The following is a 22,476-nucleotide window of genomic DNA, read 5'->3' on the forward strand; positions in this document are numbered from 1 at the left end:
GACTATAAAAAACGGCACTAGCCCTTTGAATTTCCAATCGAATGAGCCTTTTTTGAAGTTTTTACGACGACCCCTTCTATAAAAACCTTATTTGCCCCCAGGGCATAACTTAAAACCCTTGCCCTGAGGGTTGTAGGGGAGTGTCCTCCTCAAAAGCATATTTTCTGTCCGGAAATAAACTACGCTGAACAAAATGGCTATCTCAAAATTTTGATTGGATGTGTTTGAGGGAATGATGGGCACGGGGGGGGGCTAGTTGCCCTCCAATCACTTTCGACTATTAAAAAGGGCACTAGCCGTTTGAATTTCCAATCGAATGAACCTTTTTTGAAGTTTCTACGACTACGCCTTCTATGAAAACATTATATGCCCCCAGGGCATAACTTAAAACCCTTGCCCCGAGGGTTTTGGGGGCGGGTCCTCCACAACAATATTTTATATGTGGAAATCAACTACGCTGAACAAAATTGGAATCTCAAAATTTTGATTGGGCGTGTTTGGGGGAAGGATGGGCGTGGGGGGGGGGCTAGTTGCCCTCAAATTAGTTTTGACAATTAAAAAGGGTACTTGCCCTTTGAATTTCCAATTGAATGAGTCTTTTTTGAAGTTTCTACGACAATACCTTCTATAAAAACCTTATATGTCCCCAGGAGATAACTTAAAACCCTTGCCCCTAGGGTTGTGGGGGAGTGTCCACCTCAAAAAGATATTTTCTATCTGGAAATTAACTACACTGAACAAAATGGCTATCTCAAAATTTTGATTGGATGTGCTTGGGGAAATGATGGGCGTGGGAGGGGAGGATAGTTGCCCTCCAATCACTTTTGACTATTAAAATGGGCACTAGCCACTCCAATTTACAATCGAATGAGCCCTTTTCGAACTTTCTACGACAACTTCTTCGATACGAAGTGCCCGGGTATGGAGAAAAAAACCCAAAAAACAAGGTGCCCACATCGTTCTTTACTTAGGCAGCGCTAACGCGCTGCCTATGATTTAAAGATTTCATACGTCAGTCAGTCGTCATTCGAAAAATTTTTTAATTTATTCGGAGAAAAACTGGACAAGATAATTGCGTCTTAGGTGGAGTTTTCCAGCAAACTAGACTCAATTTTAGTGGATGTTGCGTCGTTAAAAGGGGATGCAACAACCCGTGATTCACGAATAGTTGAACTAGAATCTACACTAGAGTAGCAGAAGCTTAAATCTGAAGGTCTAGAGAAACGATTGCTTGCTTTTGAAGTAAAAGACCTAAAGCTTAACTTGTTGATCCACGGACTACCGGAAGAAAAATCTAATGAAACGCATAAAGCTAATATGAAAAACCTTTTGATGAAAAAGCTAGGAATTGATGAGCCAGTAATACTAACTAAGCGCTATCGCATTACTTCTCGTTCGGCAAATATTACTGACTCCCGCAAACGCAAAAGTAAACAACGGCAAGTGAAGCCCTTGCTTGTATCGTTAGGTTCCGAAAATGAGATTCAAGCTATAATAAAAACGTCGGTAAACTTAAGGCCAGTGGTATCGTTATTTGCACAGACTTGCCGCCTGAACTGAATATCCGAAGAAGTGAGCTATTGGCCAAATCACGTGAGATGAAAATGAAAGGCGAAATAATGTCTTCTCGGATTCGTCAAAAAGGCATAAACATATGGCTTGAAGTTGAAGGTTCTGCTTCGTCTTCATGGTCTAGCGTCCGGGGTAGTCAACAGATTAGTTGTGACATGGATTTCTACTCATTATTATATTCCGCGAGTTAAAACCTAGATCAATTAGATTGATCTCGACATGGTGTATTTTTTGTACCTTTTCATTATGTGTGATTATTTCCATGTCTTACTTATTTTATTTTTAGATCTAGTTGTACAAAAAAAGTTCTCGTTCTGCTCGTTTTTTCTTTCTGCGGCAAACAAGCTTGTTGTTGCGTTGTCGAGATTGGAAACCCAAATGTCTGTGTCGCTACTGTTTAATTTGGATCTAGTTCGGCGACGTTCTCACACCTCGCATGCTGGGAATTATCTGAGGTACCACCTTTTACTCATTAGCCTATCATTTCATATTGATTTTGGTAAGTTTTATGTATATGATATTAGGATGATAATAATTGTTAAATGAGAAAACATCGTACCGGCTCCATGATTTTGAGAAAAAACAACTTGACCTAAATGAATTATTTAAATCGGTAGGATCGACTGTTGATGAATCTTCTGATCTTTTTATCCAGTCTTTTCCTCGTAGTAAATACATAAATAATGACCAAATACCTCCATATTTACTCAGTTCGAATCCTCCCAAATCGCGTATTGGAATTGTAGAGGAGTTCTTATTAGTTTAGATTTTCTATCCACATTCCTTTATAGTAATCGTGTTGGTATTCTGGGACTATGTGAGACTTTTCTTAGTGATAGTAATAGTTCTTTGGTTGGTGTATCTGGATACAGGATAGTTACCAGAAACAGGCCTACCCGTTCGAAAGGTGGACTTGCCGTGTTTATTGACCAGAATCTCCCTATCCGTAAAATTACGGATTTTAATGATTTGTATCAAGAGATGGAGTTTGAAATTTTAATGGTTAAGATAAAGTCTGGTAAGGAGAAGCTAATCCTATTCTTATTTTGTTAACCACCACGATCTTGTTCGTCAAATTTTATTGCTAAAATGAATGATCTAACACAACGGATGAATTTTAAGAACCATAAAGTGGTTTTTATGGGTGATTTTAATATAGATTTGGGACTGGTGAGTTCGGAGTCCCAAGGATTAAGATCTCTACCTGTCGATTTACTAACTACTTGCTTTTCTGCCGGATTGGTTCCTACAACAAGAATACCAACACGTATTGGTGAACAGTCGGCATCAGTTATTGACAATATTTTTACGAATTTAAATCTACATTCGAGTTATGTAGTATTAACTGATGAATCGGATCACTCTATGTTACTTGGTGAATTTTTGATAAATAGACTGAAATCTAAGCCGAATATAAAAGTAAGAAGGACTATTGATGATAAATCATTACGAAATTTGAGAGCTAAATTGGCTTGTAGCGACTGGACTTCAGTTTATGAAGAAGCCATCCCAGATGCAATGGCTACCCTATTTATTGAGAAATTCTCTTCTGCCCTTGACTCTGCCTGCCCCTTTTCGAAAAAGCGCTCCAGGTATGCGACCCTGAAAAAGCTTTGGATCACCCAAGGCTTACTAACCAGTATTGAACACAAAAATATGCTATTCAGGCAATACATTGATAATCCTTATGTACTTGGTACGAAATTTAAGAACTATAAAAACGCTCTGACAACCCTGCTCAGGAAAGCTAAACAGACTTACTACCATAAGCAGTTTCAAGAAGCAGAGGGATTACCAAAGAAGACATGGACACTGATAAATGAATGCCTGAATAAACAAAAAACTAATACGTTTCCTAAGACCATAACCAAGCCTGATGGAACATCTTTAACATCCCAACAAGAAGTAGCCAACACGTTAAATGAATTTTTTGCATGCATTGGAGAAGCAACCGTAGAGAAAGCTTATGGACTTTCAACTGTCGTCGTGGATGATTACAAAAAATACCTACCTTCGTCATCTTGCTCCTTTATGTTTCTGTCGCCAGTCACTGAGGACGAATTACTGAATATTGTTCAAGCCATGAAAAAACGTCACTCCGAAGGTCCAGATGGGTAGTCAAATTACCTCATAAAGAAGACCATCGATTGCTATGTCGGCATTATCACACTCATCGTCAATTCTTCATTTAAAGATGGCATCTTTTCTACTGTCTTCAAGTCGGCGAAGGTTATAGCCCTCCACAAAGGTAGCGACCCCAAGCTGCCTTCAAACTTCTGCCCTATCTCTATTCTCTCTGCTTTTTCGAAAGTTATGGAGCGTTCCATCTACAACAGACTGATTAATTATCTGACTAAGTCTAACTTCTTCAACAAGCATCAGTTTGGATTTAGGCCTGGGCACTCAACCAAACATTCTATATTGGTTTTGCTACAGTTTTTGAATGATGTGATGGACGGTGATGTGATACCAGCTACAATTTTTGTGGATGTAAGAAAAGCGTTGGACACGATTTGTCATCTGATTCTTCTGGATAAGCTTGATAACTGCGGAATAAGAGGTAATGCTCTCTTACTCATCCAGTCTTGCCACAGGGGGTCAGAATCAATTTGTGGATCGAGGTGCAGTAAGATAGGTAAAAACGCCATGTTCTGAAAAGGTAAGAGTACCAGAAGGTTCAATTCTTGGACCACTACTATTTTTAATATACGCCAATGACCTTCTGAACACTATCACCGATGATAGACTTACTCTACTATTCGCAGACGACACGGCTCATTCTGTCACAGGTACAGATGAATCACCCGTCAGAGAAAACCTCTGTTTTAGTCTAAAAAAGCTATTGCAGTGATTTGCTGACAACCTCATGGTGTTAAACTCTTCGAAGACCTATTTCCTCATTTTCTCTCGAATTTCACATGCTGTACCGTCGATTTCTCAAATATCTGTCCGTTTTAACGGAGAACTAGTTACAATTGCCAGGAAGGAGTCTTGTAAGTATCTAGGGCTAACAGTTGATGATAATTTATCTTGGAAACTTCATCTTGATAGGCTGAGGATACAGCTAGGAAGGAATATGGGGTTACTACGGTATCTAAAATTCCTACTCCATTTCCCTGCTCTTAAGCCAGTTTGTTATTCTCTAATTCACTCTTATTTTATTTATTGTCTGATTGCTTATTTAAACACTTTCAAATCTCTAATTAATCCCCTTCAACGTCTTCAAAGTAATGCCCTTCGTACGTTAAAAGCACTCCTTCCTTCCCCATCTTCCCTCCCCGATAAATCCCCTACTAAGAGCCTTTATATATTTTTAAGAATATTGCCAGTTGATCTAATCCTTCTTGTACATTGTGTCCTTTTCAGACTAAAACAAATAAAAGAATTATTACCATTGGCTTTAAATTCTAGTAAATTCTCTTTACTTTCTTTTGTCCAGAATAATTAGTGTTTAAGAGGAAGTTCAGCCAAATTACCTTGCCCAAGAGTTCGAACTGAAAGATCCAGATTTTCTCCTAAAAATTCCATAATAAAGTTCTTAAATATTTATGAAAGTAATATAGATTCGCCTTTTTCTATTGCAGTTTCTAAAGCTAAATTCAAACTATATCTAATAAGTAATTATAGATAATTATTTATTTATTTGAAGTCATGTTGGCCGGTGCTATTGTTGATAAAAATTTAATTATTTGGTAATATATTGATTTGTGGTTTGGGGTGTGGGTTCAGTGTGGTGTCTCATTTTTATTCCGAGTATATCTAGTGTATTATAATTTCTTTTCATCATTCGTTATTATTATTAATTTTTTTATTGTGCCTGTTTTCGAGTATAACTCACTGTGCGGGCACCCTCTGTAAATATTTTCTTTTCCATTGATTCATATTGTACAAGTGTTATTTTGTCTTGTAGTGATTTAATGAAAATTTAAATAAACTTGAACTTGGGATACTGATTGATGAAAATCTGTCGTTCCATGAACATGTTAAAACTCTACCGGTAAAAGTTTCTAGGAATGTTGGGATTATCTGCAGTCTCCGCCATGTTTTTTCGGTTAATATACTTAAATCAATTTACTTTTCTTTGGTCCACCCTTTTTTCTATATTGTGTTTCAGTGTGGGCTTCAACTTTTCCTTCAGTTTATAAACCCCTTCATATTTTACAAAATAAACCGATAAGGATACTTTTTCAGACTGATAATAGGTCTTCTGTTACTCATTTCTTTGGATCAGCTGCAATTTTTTCTTTACATCAACTTCATTTCATTGCAATATCCCAGATATGTCACAATTACGTTTTTGGCCAGTTAGCATCATATTTCCATGAAATTTTCCTTCTTAACTCGCAGCGTTATTCATATCCGAAATCACTCAGGTTCAACTTCTCACACGAGTTTAGGCGAACAACTAGAGCAGGATTTAGTTTGAGGCATATTGGTCTGAAGGTGTGGAATTCTATTCCCCTGGATATTAGAGAGTGCGCTGATTACCATCAGTTTCGCAGAATGGTGAGGAAGTTTATCTCTGAGAGTTGACTTTGTTTTTATTTACCTTGTTTGCATTTGGGCAGTTGTCCAAGAGGCTTGTTTTATTATTTTTTTTTATTTATTTTTTTTTTCGTTTTCATTTAAATTGCTAACGGTGTTTAATAATTTGTTGTAATTTTTAATACGTTCAATTATGCCACTAGGCATGTGTGCATGTGTATGTTGTAGCGTTATGTATATTTCATAAATAAAATATCTATCTATCTATCTATCTAAGGAATTTTTAAATCACTTACTTTCAAATTTGTTAAATGTAAATTTGTTATAACATAATCCGGTTGATTTTCAACAGCCATATTTACAATTTCATAATCTCTACAATTACAATTTACAATTTCTTTGAAAAAAATTCAGGACATAAGTGCAACTTTTTTTTCTCTTCTTTGGGAAAATTCAGGACAGAAGTGTAACTTTTTTCTCTTCTACTGGAAAATTCATGACAGAAGAATTATTTCTTTCTCTTCTTTGAGAAAATTCAGATTGGAAGTGTAGCTTTTTTCTTTTCTATGGAAAAATCAAGAACTGAAGTGCAACATTTTCTGTAGAAAAATTCAGAGTAGAGAGTCGTAATTTCTGGCTCTTACCAGATCTTTCCCAACCAGCCCGGTTTAATCTTCAGGCCAATCTACTCCTATAAGTCGATCAAATGCGTTGTTTCTAAAAAGTTGAATGGTGCCACTCTATTCCAGTGGCGTTGTAGATGGCAACATAATTGAAGTTTTACATCTAGGCTTCTTTTCTTAAGATATAATAGTTTCTAATTAAGAATTTCTAATTCTGATTCTAAAATAGCTGCATTACATTCGGTTATAGTTTAAAACCCTTTAAAATTTGCATAACCTCTTAAGAACAGAAGCCAGCATAAAAAAGAACTCAGGAGGGAGGGGGTGGTGGATCTCGTCCTAATAAGGTTCAATCCAATCCTGATGGTCCTTGCGGTACTCTCTATACGTACGGTATCAGTGTACCTTCTCAAAAATTTCAGAAACAGAGAAGTTCGTAAATAGTCTGACGCTTTTTTGAATTATAAACTAATCATTAATTGTAAACTCATCGTTAAGTAGTACATTAAATAACTAAGAAAAGTCGTTTAAATAACTAAGAAAAAATTAAATAACTAAGAAAAGAAAAAAAAACATCCTCCACCAAGGCACTACTTCTATTTCCTTCAAAATCTCCTCAAAGTTTATCTAACCCCCTTTTCATTCTTCATAAATTTAAAACTCTTTTATTCGTCCTCTACTTGAATATGCTTATTAGGTTTGTTACCCTTGCATACCGAGTGGGGACTCGGATTAAATTTAAGATATACAAAAAAGAGCCCTATGAATAGTTGTTACGAGAGTTACGTCCAACTATCATCACTATGATAATTTACTTTATTCAAATAATAATTTTTTTTTCAACTTTATTCATTATTGTATTTTTCAATTTTATTATTTATTTATTATTATTCATAATATATTTTATTATTCATTTAACATCATTATGATCTCCATTATCACTAAACAGCGTCAGGGCTTTGGCCACCAAGGTAAGCTGCCTAGATAAAATTCCATACTCTCTCTGACTATAACGACGGGATTTTGAAAAAGAGACTTACCAGATAACTTATAACTTACCAGATTTTGAAAAAGAGTTTTTTTTTCTGTCCTCCCTGATGTTGTCTCCAGAATGGTGCTAGCTAAAAGATGAGGACGTCCAGAAATATCGTGATTTTGGGGCAATGCAAGGTGTGGCCGAGGAGCTTGAGTTAACGTCTTTTGATGACAAGAGATGGCTTTTCAGACTGGCCGTATTCTAGACCACTTGTTGATTCAGAGTTTATAGCAAAGAGTCGCGTTAAAATTAACAGTTACTAATCCTGACACGGAATGAATTATTTTCTTACTTATTAAAAAATTCGCCTGACTGGCGTGTTATATAATTTTTGACAGTAACTATTCAGAATAAATGGTTTAAAACCGTCTTACCATTGGTTGTATATGGTGTTGTACTTTGCAGTTTTCATTTTTTTTTTTATTTAAAAGAAATTAAGATCAGAACTGTTGACCTTCTTTAAGAAAATGTCGGGATGAATAAGAAATGAACAAACTTTTGATCAAAATCCTAATTTAATAAGTGAAACTACTCGGAATCTAATTTTGTTTTGAGTTGACATAGCTAGGCTGGGTAATGCTTCGCTCCCAGAAATGCCGACACCTCGATATTCTGAACATTTCGAAGATAATAGTGCTATTACTAAACTTATATCTAATCAAATTTATGTCTTTCCGTTTGTTTGTCCTTTACACATTACTGCACTGTTGATCCTATTGTCAAGAAAACTTAAGAAATTATTGAGTACTCTCTTGCACATCGTTGTCTGGCTCTTTCCAGATAAAAGGTAAACTCATTCAGCCTACAAATAAACCTACTGTGAAAAGCATGACGTTTGAGAAAACCAATGTTCAAATTTATCGATTCAGTGCATTATCGTGTTTTTCAATTGACACCCCAATGAAACCGATTGTTGTGGAAACCTTTCTGCGGTAGGGGGGGGGGGGTGCGCGGGGCAAATTTGTCCGGGGGGCGGTGAATGTTTTACACAGGGGTTTTTCCAGGATGAGAATGGGCCGGAGGGCGAATTTCACGTGTAGAGAATGGGTTGCGGGAGGTTTTCTGAGAGAGGAAATATTATTCACGGGGGATAATTTCCATGCGGAAATTTGAGTTAGTAGGCCTATCATAAGAAATACTCATACCTGATATAGATGTCATGGAATATCCATATATTTTCACCTACATTTAATTGTAAATGAAAAGGTTGTATTGTATCCGAAATAATTTAAATTCTTATTTTTAGTTGATATGAAAGTGAGTAGTAATATAAATTAATCTGGCAATTTCTCAAGTGTGCTTGAGCCCTCGGCCTCCCCATGTAATATACAATTTTAAGAACATAGCGGTACCTCTCCCGTTTTTGGTTGTAATGGTTTTTTTTCTACTTTGTCCCAAATTTCCCTTGAAAATATCTTCTCACTATTTATTCTACTGTTTAGAAGTGTATAAATTTGCTATTCATAAATAGAACAACGGAAAAATTATTCCTCAACAGAGATGATTGTTTTAATTATTTTTTTAGGTGAAACATTTATGTTATCAACGGAATTTAGAAGAACAAAATAAAAAATTAGCTACTAACATCTTTCTACCAAAAGCTTCTATTTAACTTCTCGTAATTGTTGTCACTATCTTGTTACAGCACAGTTGATAGATGCTCTGCTGGGCAATAATGGGCCCGGAGTTCAATCCCCCCTGCAACAAGGATTGGGCGACAAGCTTGCTACTTGTCCCTGTAAAAAGTCCCAGCAACTGACGCCCTATGCACGCCTGGGCGTCAATCCGACGCCCTATGCACCAGCAATGGCTCTGGAGGATCTTTTTCCTTTAATTTTTTGTCACTGATAGGATTCGCATGCGTGTACGCGGAACATTTTCAGGGAGGGAGGGTGGGGTTGCTAGAATTTACCCTAAAGGGAACTAGATACTATGTTAATAATACTAATATATTAATAAAATGTTATGTTCAAGTTTTGATTCAAAATCTTGGACGATACAGAGGCAAAACAGGGTGCAATAGGAGGAAGGAGGCCTGGTTGTCATTAAGTGACCCTAGATTGGCCAAATGTAGTTTGGTCCTTAAAAAGCAATAGAAATTTTCAACTTAAAATTGATTGAGTTCCTGTCCAAGTTTCTCCGATCGCAACAGTCATATAAAATGGGCGAGAACCAAAAAAAAGAAAAAAAAAACACATGAGACGCAAATGGCACCGGTACCGTTTAACATGTACTGTATATACTTTTCCAGGAGTTCAAGCTCAGCAGTAAAATTCCTAATTTTTTCCGGGATTGCAAGGACTCAAATTTACAGGAGAAAAATCTCAAAGGGTCGTGACCCTGTGGTACATTATAATTTATGAAATATTTCTGCATTGATGAAACTTGTAACATAAAATAATAATATAGATATATTGACAGTAATAACAATAGTATAAAAGTATATGAACATAATGATAATAATAAATATAATTAATACAGAATTTTTAGGTTTTGTTTAGCATACATATGCTTTTTCAGAAATGAAATTCTAAGAACTTGGGAGATATTCCAAGAAATGTCAGCTTCATTAAAGACAACACAAACCCTGAGTTGCTGCCATATTCCCGAAACTTAAAACAAAATCAGTACTTGTACTTGGATCAGGAAACAAGCTATGTAGCTCTCCCTGGTGACAGGATCTGGCAGGCTATTGAATTCCACAGGTTCCTCTTTTTGGGTTAATGGGGCGATAATTTCGAGCCGTGAAGGGTCGCATCTGCGACCATATCTCCGGAATCCGCCAATCGGTTCGAAGTCAGATTTGACGGGGTTGAGCCAAGTTTTGGCTTGTCCTCCATGTCGTTTCCTCTAATCAGGTGCTGGATTGCAGCGTAGGCTTTGATTTGTAAAAGTCTCGGCCGGTCTTCGGTAAACATGGTCGAACCAGGACAGTTGGCAGCGTGGAATGATAGATGTGATGACGTACTTCTGGTCAAATTCGTTGGCAGATGATCGTATTTGGTCGCTGAGTCGTAACCCCAATATGTTCCTCAGGCATCTGTGTTCAAAAGTGTTGAGGGCGTGTGCCTCGGTGACTTTTAAGAGCCACGTCTCACAGCCATACAGTAAGACCAATCAGACTAGGGCATCATAAATGCGAATTTTCATTTTCTGGTGGATTTCCTTCCTTTTCCATAGCGGCTTCCACAGCTGTGCACAGACAGCAGAAGCAAATGCAATGCGGCGTTGGATTTCTTCACTACATCTGCCGTTGATGTCAATGTACGATCTGAGATACTTGAATTTATTGACAACTTCAATCTGCTTTTAGTTAAGGCTTATAGGGGTAGAGTTAATATCCGGGGCATTAGACATAGCTTTAGTCTTGTCAATAGTAAACTTGAGCCCCACTAGGGCTGCAACTTCGGAGACTTCAGAGGCATATTCTGGGCTTCGCCAATGGATTAGCCAAGAACAGCAACATCAACGACATAATCAAGGTCGGTGGTACTGAAATCAGGGCTAACCTTGACTCCTTCGAAGTTTAACATTGCTTTTTTTCATTACCCACTTGACGACTAAATTGAATAGTTCGGAAGAGAGTACACACCCCTACCTTACACCGAAGTCGATATCAAATAGCGAAAAAAGTTCTCCATTGACCTTGATGCTGGCTCGTGTATGTTGATAGTAAGCCTGAATGAGTCGTATGATCTTAGGTGGGACACAGTCCTCTTCCATTTCCATCCAAAGTCCTTCCCGGATGACTGAATCGAAGGCCGTAATGAAGTCGATGAAGACTTCGACGGTTATTTATTGATGCTTGGCTCTATGTTCAAAGATCTGCCTCAACGTTAATAGTTGGTCAATACAGCCCATGCCGGCTCGGAAACCAGATTTGTCGGGATGGGTTCTAACGTTGTAGACTTTGCAGAATCGGTTAAGCAGAATCATTGCAAAGACCTTTGCCGCAATGCTCATTAGTGAGATACCTCTGTAATATTTGCATTCAGTGCGGTAGCCTTTCTCGTAGACTGGCAGTATAACTGAGCCTTTTCATTCCTGAGGAAACCGTTCGGAGACCAGATTGAGCAGAAGAGCTTATGTAGTTTCTCGGCGAGAATAGGAGCAGCTGTGTAGACTTCTATCGGAATAGAATCTATGCCTTGCGCCTTATGGTTCCTCAACTTCTTGATTGCCTCTTTGACATCTCTTGTATTGAGAGAAGTGATAATTGACTTTGCTGCATGGGGCTTGTTGACTCGGAGGTACTGAGTTAAGGTTTCTTAGCTTGAGTGTAGTGGCGATATTATTGGGAGGTGTTTGAGTGGAAGAGATTTTGTGACTGGGGTTCAGTAGATTCTGGAAGTAGTACTGCCATCTTGCAATTATGTCATCTTTTCTTGACAGAAGCTTTCCATCTTCGCCTCTCATTCCAGTTGAGATATTTTTAATTTTCCCAGTTGCTTCTTTTAGTAGTTGGTAAAGCTTTCTGTTATCTGAATGACTAGCAACCTTCTGCATATCTGCTGCCACGTGGTCCCAGTAGCGTTGCCTGTCGCGGCGGATGGATCCATGGCATTCTTTTCTCAATGTTTGAACACTGTGGACTTGGTATTTCCGATCTACTGTTTCTGGTTTAATAGCTTGATGGTGTCTTCTGAGATCCACTTTTTCCTCTTCCCATTTAGCCTGCCAAGGACTTTTTTAGAGGCGTCTGTTATGGTGTCTCTGATCTTCCTCCACTCGTCTTCTATGTTTATGGTGGTTGGTTCGTTATCGTCGTCCGCGGACAGGATGTCAAAACGGATAGATAATTTCAAGCGGAACTCTTCTGTGACTACTTTATCATGAAGACATGCTACATCTTATCTCGGAGGAAGTTGCGTTCGTTTCCTGGACGCGAGCCCTATGGTTAGGGAAGCTTTTGGCAGCATAAGATCGGAGCTGTACTTCGCTCCTGTGTCGGCTCCACGGTAGGCTCTACACTTCTGTATAGAGCTTCACCATCGGGAGGATATTAACAAGTAATCCACATGGGATTGGGCTCTTCCATCTCGAGAGCGCCAGGTGATCCTCTAAGATGGTTTGTGTTGGAACAACGTATTTGCCAATACAAGATTATGCTGCTGGGCAAATTCTATGAGTCGCCTTCCACGCTCGCACCTGTCGTCCCATCCAAATCTTCCAACAGCTCTTTCACGGTCTTTCTCGCGGCTTTCAACATGGGCATTAAGATACCCTCCTAGGATGAGTAGATAACGGTTTGAGATTGTTCTCATTGACTGGATCAGAGCATCGTAGAACTTGTCGACTATAATTTCGTCCGTGGCTCTGGTTGATGACATGAAATGACAATAAAAAAATTGATTTTAAGAAGACTAAGTCAATTAGACTAGGAGTAAGTGAAGGTGAAGAAATGATGCTGGGTAACGAAAAGATGGATCAAGTGGACAGCTTCAGTAAGTGAAGCTGCCCACCTAGGTAGTATTATTAGTAAAGACGGTGGGTTCATTGAAGATGTTAAAATTAGAACAACCAAGGCCCAGGGCGTTTTTTTAAAGTTGAAAAAAGTTTGTAACAACAGGATGATAAGTCTGCGAACCAAGATTAGAATATTGGAAGCTACAGCGATGACAGTGGTTGCGTAAGGTTCTGAAAAGTGGGCGCTCCAAAAATCGAGGGAAGATTTGCTAGATGTCTTCCCCCGTAAAATTAGTATTTTACCAATTTTACGTAATATTCGTATTTTACGTAAATTACGCATTTTACCTAGTTTATCGATATTTCACGTATTTTACCAGTATCTTATATATTTTACGACACCTTGTAATTTTCAGAGCACAAAAGCACGAAGAGGCTGAAGAAAATAGATTGAATATGATTTTGTTTTGTGTATAGCTAGGGTCCCTGGTTTAAAAGGCGGTCTGTCGGACTTGCTATCAAAACAAACACTTGTTATCAAAACGGTCTCTTGTTATCAAAACAATAAAGTGTATTATAGAACAGGTAATTATAATTTAAAATGCTGAAATAGTAGCTGAAATAAAATGACATTAGTTCTGTGAGCTGTTAAAGACAGAAAGCGCTAGAAGCAAGATTGACATATCACAAAGAAGAAAAAAAATTAAATTTCCGAGAAAAATAAGGATATTTTCAGACAGCGGTCAAAAAAGAAGCGAAAATGATAGAGGCACATATTTCGGGTATTTCCGCCCAGCCGTCTTCAGTGCTCAAAAAAGAAGAAAAACTAATCTTTTGAATTAGCCCTAACTGAGCAGAAGAAAGACTAAATCAAACAAACCAAAACATCAAGCTAGAGTAAACCAGATATCACTCACCAATTAGATTGGGCAAGAGTTCTCTGCTTAGTGATTGACTTAGCTTGTCGACTGACCTAATGTTCATTACAAAAGTGGTCAGGTGATCTTAATTTAAACTGAAGAAAATTTTTATTTGAATCCTTTAATTTTAAGCTATTGCAAATTGGGCTTATAGGAATATCTCCATTTAAAGCAAGTTTTTTTTGGATATTTTTTTTTAATTTCAATTGCGGTAAGCTATTTGCTTCAAATATTGTGGGAAGTCAGTTGCTTCAAATATTAAAGTTGTATCATCAACAAGAACTACATGACCTGAATTTTCAACAATGTGGAGAGCCAAAGCCGAATCATTATTCTCATTTTTTTTTTAAATTTCATATCTCAGAGGAAACTTATATTCATGCCGTCTTTTCCCCGGGATCCGGTGTTTGCCCTCCCCCAAAAAAATATTCGCGGGGGAACATTCCCTCCGATGTTTCCCGGGGATCCTTGTCGGATTTTTCATTCGAAGGACACGTGTAATTTCTACTCTCCTGTTTATGTCGGGGGCAATCGTATTGCAGTAACTATAGCAAAGGTTAAAATCCATAAGTGTTCAATGCATTAACATTTGTTCATCTATTTTGTCCCAGAGGCACTAAATGTGGAAGGGGTGATCAAATAAGCTTTGGAGGGGGTTCAGTCAATTGGAAATCGAAAGTTCCAGAGCCCTTTCCTTAAATTTATCCTGTTTTTCAACGAATTGCTATCGAATGAGATGTTACTGACTTCAGAGTCTAAAAGAAATTCCTATTCTTGTTTAAACGCCCTTGTGTTTCAGTAGTTGTATTGAATCTTCAGACAAATACAAAATTAGCTCTAAGAGAGAGACAAAGGGAGGGTGGAGGTAGAAGTTGATATATAATCATCGGGGCCGTTGGCTGGTGTTTCGTTTTGGGGGGGGGGGGGGGAGGCCTTCGGAACAGGCACGGTCACCAGAATCAGAATCTAAATATGAAGGGGAGGAGCTAGATTTGCAAGCGAATCCTGTTGAAAACAGTCTTAATGACTGTGAGATTGACTGAATGTTCCGCCCTTATGATCCAGTGCAAGGTCTTACAAACCTCTTTTTTAATTGTATTCGATACTTTTATTAATAAATGAACAATAAAATATAATGATATGAAGATTGTGGCTGAATACAGCATATTTAAATATGCAAGACTGTTAGGGTAACATTTCTTAGGTTTAAATATAGAAAAAAAGACTAATAGGATTTTTCTCCCAAATAATCGTAAAGTTCATTTTTGTTACTTTTTTATTCATTTCAGGCAGAGTCCAATTGCTGCGATATGACCCTAAGCACAAGATTAGCAAAGGAATAAACGAGACAGATCAAATTGACGAAACTCTAGAATCTAGATGAAGTGGTATTTTAATGGACCTTTGTTAAGTCTTTAAGTCCAAGAAAATCGGAATCATTAAAATATTTCATTAAAAGCTTTAAGTGATGCTTAAAAAGAAATGCTCAACTGATCTTGTAGTTAAATGGCGACTCTAAAACACCAATTTAACCTGTATTTCCTTGGGAGTACCTCATTTTACCAATTTTACTTACCGAGTTTTTATTTGACGGTAATTTTACAACACTAAAATTACCTACGGATTGTTTTGGGTACCCGAGAGATAGACAGCATCTGAAACAGTTAGCAGTACAAAAATGTGGTTCAATCCCACTTTCTAGGGTTGTAACAAGAGAGAGGTTGAGAGGGCTAGGATGCGTTCTGCGGATGACAGAATGCCAAAGATCGTCCTTGTCGGCCAACCGTCTAGAGCCAAACGAAAAGGAGGTCGTTCCCGAATGATGTGGGAGGATCCTGCAAGGACAGATTTAATGGAATTGGGAACTTCTTGAGGGTGTAAAGAGGGAGGCTTTGAATAGATTCGGATGGAGGAGCGTGCGTAGCTGTGTAGGCCCCAAGCGGATTGGTGTTGCATTAAGTTGTTAGTACTGTAGTAGTATATAGACATGAAAACAATAATAATAAATATAATTAACACAATTTGTGGGTAGTCTTTAACATATGCATATGTAAAACATATTCTATTCCCATGATTCAAAGCTCAAGATCTAATTCTAACATAGCTGAAAATTTTAAAGAAAAACCCGACTTATTTTTGAACATTTTGGACTTGACTTTCTTAATTAAACAGACAGTTTGTTTTCTTAAGTAACCAGTTTCAGCTCTGTTTTTCAAGTGATTCATCTACTTGCTCCGTTTCATTCAAAACATAAACAACCTCCCTGTATAGATTTCTACGTAAATATAACCACGAGAGGAATCGGAAATATATGATCAGAGGTTGATTAAATAATCAAATCTTAGATTTAGTGAATTTCCATTTTACTAAAATGAAACTTACTTCCAAAATAGTAAAAAACTACACTGATAGACAAGAAAACAACAGGTAACAAAGAAGTAGTCATTTATTGCTTCCCAAAGAGCACATAACAGTAAAGTGATATCAATGTATATACACAGATTAACTTGAAAACTAATAATAATATATCACACACATAACTTTGTTATTTTGAAAGATTAAGAGCACAAGAAATGACGGAATTGAAAATAATTCACTAACCATGAACAAATGTGTTACAAACATATAGCTTAAGTCACCAGCACTGATGCATCATGTGATATCACCCAATTTCATTATGACCAGTGGCATCAATTCAAGAAATTAATGGGAGGAGACAGATTTTTCATTTTTTACAATGAAGATACGAAAAAGAGTATTTTTAAATAAAACAAATCCTTAAAATAGGTATTTTCTAGTCTAGGTGGGGTTGTGGAAGACAAGAAACATTAAGGTGGACACACCTTCTTTCCGAAATTGAAGTCACTGATTCTGGAAAGCGTGGTCATGACCACGTGTGTGTGTGTGAGGAGGGGGGATTATGGACACTCAGAAGATGAGGGAGGTGAGGGAGGAAGGAGCAATAAAAAAAATCAAAGGCTAGTGTGCTGTGTCGAGTCGCCCTGACTGATAGCGATAACTTGTGAGTAACTTATTTTATTTAAGATGTTTTTATTCTTTACTTTATGATGACCTATAGTTACTAACTACAACCTTGCATGTGGACAGATCTCCCCTCTTTGGTTGATTGTGTGACAAAAATCCGATGTCTTTTCTTTGTTGCCATATTAAATCAAATTGCAATTAAATTGAATCTCATTAAACTTCAATAAAATTAAATAATTTCAACTTCTAATTAAACTAAATTAAATTTCTAATTACACTTACAACTAGGACTACCTACTAAGAATTTAACAATATTTTGAAACCACTTGCAAGAATGTAGAAGATGAGGGTAAAAAACCGTTAGTTTTTTTGTCTTTTTAAGCATCAAATTGCTATGTATTTTTTTCTTATATCCCCGGGATAGGCATTTTACTTATATACCCTGAAAAGGTCATAATTTAGACGTCCCTAGGTACGGCCTTACTGTTAGGAATTATTGGGGGAAAAACTAATACAAAAATATTGCCAAGATGAAGTGATCGTCTACACTGTCACATAACATGAATACTGTATAAATTCACGTGGAAAGGCTAACCCGAATAATATGGGTAATCTATAAGAGTCGAACCTGACACTAGTGTTACGAAACATCTATCCCATCTAGCGTTCGGTATTCCTTTAGAGCAGTAATGAGGTAAAATTAGCGTAATTGAGAACAAGAGTATAGCAATAAGTATCTGATCTCAGTTTCTGAGAGAAAACTCTATTACGACTGAAAAATGCCAAACGCTATATAGCGCTCATGACCGTTTCAACACTAGTTCAAGATGTAAACAAAATGCCATGTATTATTAAAATCGAGCATAAGGTCTATTTGATTGTAATATTTCATTGCTGGGGCTCCCTTATCCTATTTATAGATGTATAAGCCAATGAACAGTAGAGGTTATCACCAATTCTTATTCATCTTTATTGGTATTATTGGAAAGAATACAAATGAGTAATACTTTTTTTGCAATAGGGATGCACTTGTCACAGTAATGACCAGTATTTTGGAAGTGATATTGAATTTGGAATTGAATTGTGCTTCTCATTCTCTATTATAGTGCTTAGGACATTAAAGGAATCTAGGCACAAGAATATTTGTTACCTAATTTGTCCTGAAATAAGACTATTTTATCATGAGGATGTATCTGCTGTTTCTTCTTTATTGAATGCCCTGTTACTTATTCATGCCTCTATTTCTCTATTTTATTTTAGGACAAGACAAATAATGGTAGATGCAACTGATCAGTCTATTCCTATGGCTGTAAACTCAACTACCATGGAAAAAAAGAGTTTAAACTCTTTTAAGAATCGTAGAAAAAATTCACATATGAAGAAATAAATAATATGTCTCGGAGGAATGGCCTTCTGCGGAATCCGCCAAAAGGACTATAAAGAAGATAAAAAAGCGGAAAACCTTCAACAGTGCACAAGTCCATTGTTCGAATTAACTGGTGAAATAGAACTAAAATCGAGTTATTTTCAACCCATGGTCATTAGAGAAGATGTAGAAAATCAGGAACAATTCAACAATAAAAGAGCAAAACGAGTGGAGAGTAAATATTGCTTTGATGCAATCATTGACATCCAAGAGTGTGATATTGCGTCTGGAACTTCCTGAGCAACTAAAAATGACAAATCTTTGTCGAAAATTCAAGAATTGCAACAAAAACCATGATTCAATCTGCCACATCAGTTTTGCTATTTTATTGTTGAATTGTTCCTGATTTTCTACATCTTCTCTAATGTACAAGGGTTGAAAATAACTCGATTTTAGTTCTATTTCACCAGTTAATTCGAACAATGGACTTGTGCAGTGTTGAAGGTTTTCCTTTTTTATATCTTCTTTATAGTCCTTTTGGTGGATTCCGATGAAGGCCATTCCTCCGGACATATTATTTATTTCTTCTTATGTAATTTTTTTCTGGATTTTAAAAGAGTTTAAACTCTTTTTTTCCACGGTAGTTGAGTTTACAGGCATAGAAATAGACTGATCAGTTGCATCTGCCATTATTTGTCTTGTCCTAAAACAAAACAGAGAAATAGAGGCAAGAATAAGAAACAGGGCATTCAATAAAGAAGAAACAGAAAGCAGATACATCCTCATGATAGAATAGTCTTATTTCAGGACAAATTAGGTGACAAATAGTCTTTTGCCAAGATTCCTTTAATATCCTAAGCACTATAACAGCAAATGAGAAGCACAATTAATTTCCAAACTCAATATCACTTCCAAAATAATGGTCATTACTGTGACAAGTGTATCCCTATTACAAAAAAAAAGTATTACTCATTTGTATGCTTTCCAATAATATCAATAAAGATGAATAAGAATTGATGATTAACTTCTACTGTTAATTGGCATATACATCTATTAATAGAATAAGGGAGCCCCAGCCAGTCTTCCTACCCCATAAGAGCCACTGTCAAACTTGGGCCAACATTTTTGAAGGTATTCTCTCCTCCAATAAATCAGGTTGCCCAGTCCATTTTCTTACTACAGTGGCATAAACATGATATGTAAGAAAGAAAGAAGGTTTTTTTTAAATTATGTTTAGATTTTTATATTTATGTTTAGATTCTTTTCATTTTTTTTATGTTAGGAAAGAAACAATTTTTTCAGATCATGTTTAGATTTTTAGATTTATATTCAGATTTTTTCTTTGCTTTTTTTAAGAAAGAAATAAATTGTTTTAGATTATGTTTAGCTATTTAGATTTTCAGATTGTTTTAGATATTTAGATTTTCAGATTGTTTTAGATATTTTTTTATAATTTTTTACTTAATAAATTTCTTCCTATACTGTCATATAACCTGCCTGGTCTGACAATTTGAGCCTTGTTCCAGTATGGCGAATCCGATTTTTTTGCAGGGGGCTGGAACTTCTGTGATTTTTTTGACAAACTCTTAGGATTAGGAGTAAAATTTGGGTACAATTTAGATCTGCAAATTTAAAATTTGTCTAATTGTTACAACCTTCTTTTTCCGGGCTCCATAGAACATGCAAAACTGACAGAAGAGCCTCCAGACAAATCTCATCCGCAAGAGGGGGGATATCAACACAGCAACCCACTTGAGGGTAGATTGGAGGCTACTCATTAATGCCCTGTCTGACTCTGGAGGCACTGGAGGGTGTAAGGTAAGGTCTTTTTCCTTTCTTATTTACTCAATAGATTTTTATAAATAATAACAGTTTTTTTTTTATAAAACATAATAAAATATGTGTAAAAACCGAGCAAAGAAATATGAAATGCCAACAAAATGAAAAACAAATGACTAGCCCAAAAACATGGATGACCATGAAATGACTCAAATTAATAGATTTGGACACGTCCTTAGACAGCAGGCCAACTTTGCGATTTATTATACACATTAAAATACTGTACTGCATGTACACTAGAAGAAGAACTACTGAAAGATGTTATGAAAGAAGAACATAATTAATAAACTGACATTAAAATATTGCTGGTATACCCTTTTGACAAGCTGTATACTGATGGCATTATGTAATTCAGATTACCTTACCCCAAAAAAAACTTCACCTTCATACCAGGATGTATAGTTGTATTGGTAGTCACAGCAGTAGTAATAGCACTTAACTGAATAGAATTAGCCGTTGATATGACACTGCTTGTATGTACTTTTGCTACCCCATGTATTCATATACCTCTGGAGATTTTTATCTTAATGCTCTTAGCCTTACATCTAGTTGCAATAGAAATAGTAGTTGAAGCAACACTAATAGTAGTAAAACTAGTAAATATAGCTCCCTTCAGAATACTGCCCACCTGTCTTCCTGGAGTCAAACAACAATCAAATTTCCATTGCCTGCAACTAGGCTTATGAGTGATTGACAGCCTATCCAAATGAACCTAGTGCACCTATTAAATACGCTGAAAAGAGATAACGCTGAAACTCACTCAGGGTTTCCCCATTCTGGGCCAGGTGGATGCCACTCTTCTTCATACTCTTCATTATTTTCATCATAGTTTTCAGCTTCTTCATAATCTCCATTTTGCTCTTCTTCATAATATTCTTCTTGGCCTTCTTGAAAACGACCACTGTCAAATATAAAACAGTATCAGTAATGAAAACACAAATTGTCATGTGGAGAAAAGAGTTACACAAGGTGATTTGTCTAACTAGAAAATGTTCTAAACCTTGTCCCTACATAGATCTCTTTATTGACATATGTAAATATAATTTTACTACAGTATATTTAATTGAATAAATTCATATTTTAGTATAGCACACATTGCTGCTTGCTTTTTTTCAATCTTCATAATTCAAGCAAAATTTCGAAAAATATTTTTTTGTGTCTTTTTTTGTTAATGAATATATATATATATATATATATATATATATATATATATATATATATATATATATATATATATATATATATATATATATATATATATATATATATATATATATATATATATATATATATATATATATATATATATATATATATATATATATATATATATATATATATATATATATATATATATATATATATATATATATATATATATATATATATATATATATATATATATATATATATATATATATATATATATATATATATATATATATATATATATATATATATATATATATATATATATATATATATATATATATATATATATATATATATATATATAAATAATCTTTGTGTTAACATTATCTGTATATAACATTATATAACACTATTTGTAATACTTTGTATAACACAAACCACTTAAGAATATGGAGTTTCTTTTTAAGATATAGTTGTCTATGAGAACCAACAAATTGTTAATGCTTGAATTTTTATGGACGAAAATATTATCAAGTTTAACTAAATAATTTTGTTTCTTTCTTTTCACGGTTAAGAATGGCAACACTGGTGAAAGTGTTGTATCGATCTACCATTTTCTTATTTTTGAAACGACCCAAGGGAAAATCGCAGTTTTTAAGTGTTTGGGTCATAGATTTGCCAGCAGTATTACTTTGGCGAACAATACGACCCAAATGAGCATGCCAATCAAGATATAAACTGTAGGCTGCTCTTATAGCCTAAAGTTGCCTGGTTGAACTCAAACTCGGAATCACTTCAAGTCGGTACTACCTCCACCTGGCATGGCTCAGCAGCCACTTTAGGGTGTTACATTCAGATAACCTGACGGCATTTGTACCTATAGGTATAGGCGAAACCACCTTAATCTAAAACAGTAGTGATTTAATTATTTAAAGTTTTCAATTTAGTTTTATCTTATTTATTAATTAATAATTTATTAACCATTTTTATTTATTGACTAAGCCCACTACGTTAATTCAATAAAATAAAAGCTCAGAATTACAATATTATAAATAAAATTTGTAAAATTTGTTTATTTGCACGTTAATTAAG

The 22,476-nt window shown here is 35.8% G+C and overlaps 1 protein-coding gene across 5 annotated transcripts in view; it reads right to left on the minus strand.

Moving 5' to 3' along the window:
- The window catches only part of LOC148943258 (uncharacterized), a 746,113-nt gene that overhangs the window by 612,406 nt on the left and 111,231 nt on the right, over positions 1-22,476 (minus strand). For 4 of the 5 annotated variants that reach the window (XM_089101511.1, XM_089101514.1, XM_089101515.1 and 1 more), the window contains exon 2: positions 20,993-21,133. In XM_089101511.1, coding sequence (XP_088957637.1) covers positions 20,993-21,133 — 141 coding nt within the window. Of the gene's footprint in view, positions 1-18,773; positions 19,097-20,992; positions 21,134-22,476 lie in introns of those variants that run through there. The other variant, XM_089101512.1, reaches the window with a different exon arrangement.

This window comes from Artemia sp. Qi Xiang Cuo, chromosome 15 (genome assembly GCF_049724085.1).
Source record: "Artemia sp. Qi Xiang Cuo chromosome 15, ASM4972408v1, whole genome shotgun sequence".
Lineage (NCBI taxonomy): Eukaryota > Metazoa > Arthropoda > Branchiopoda > Anostraca > Artemiidae > Artemia > Artemia sp. Qi Xiang Cuo.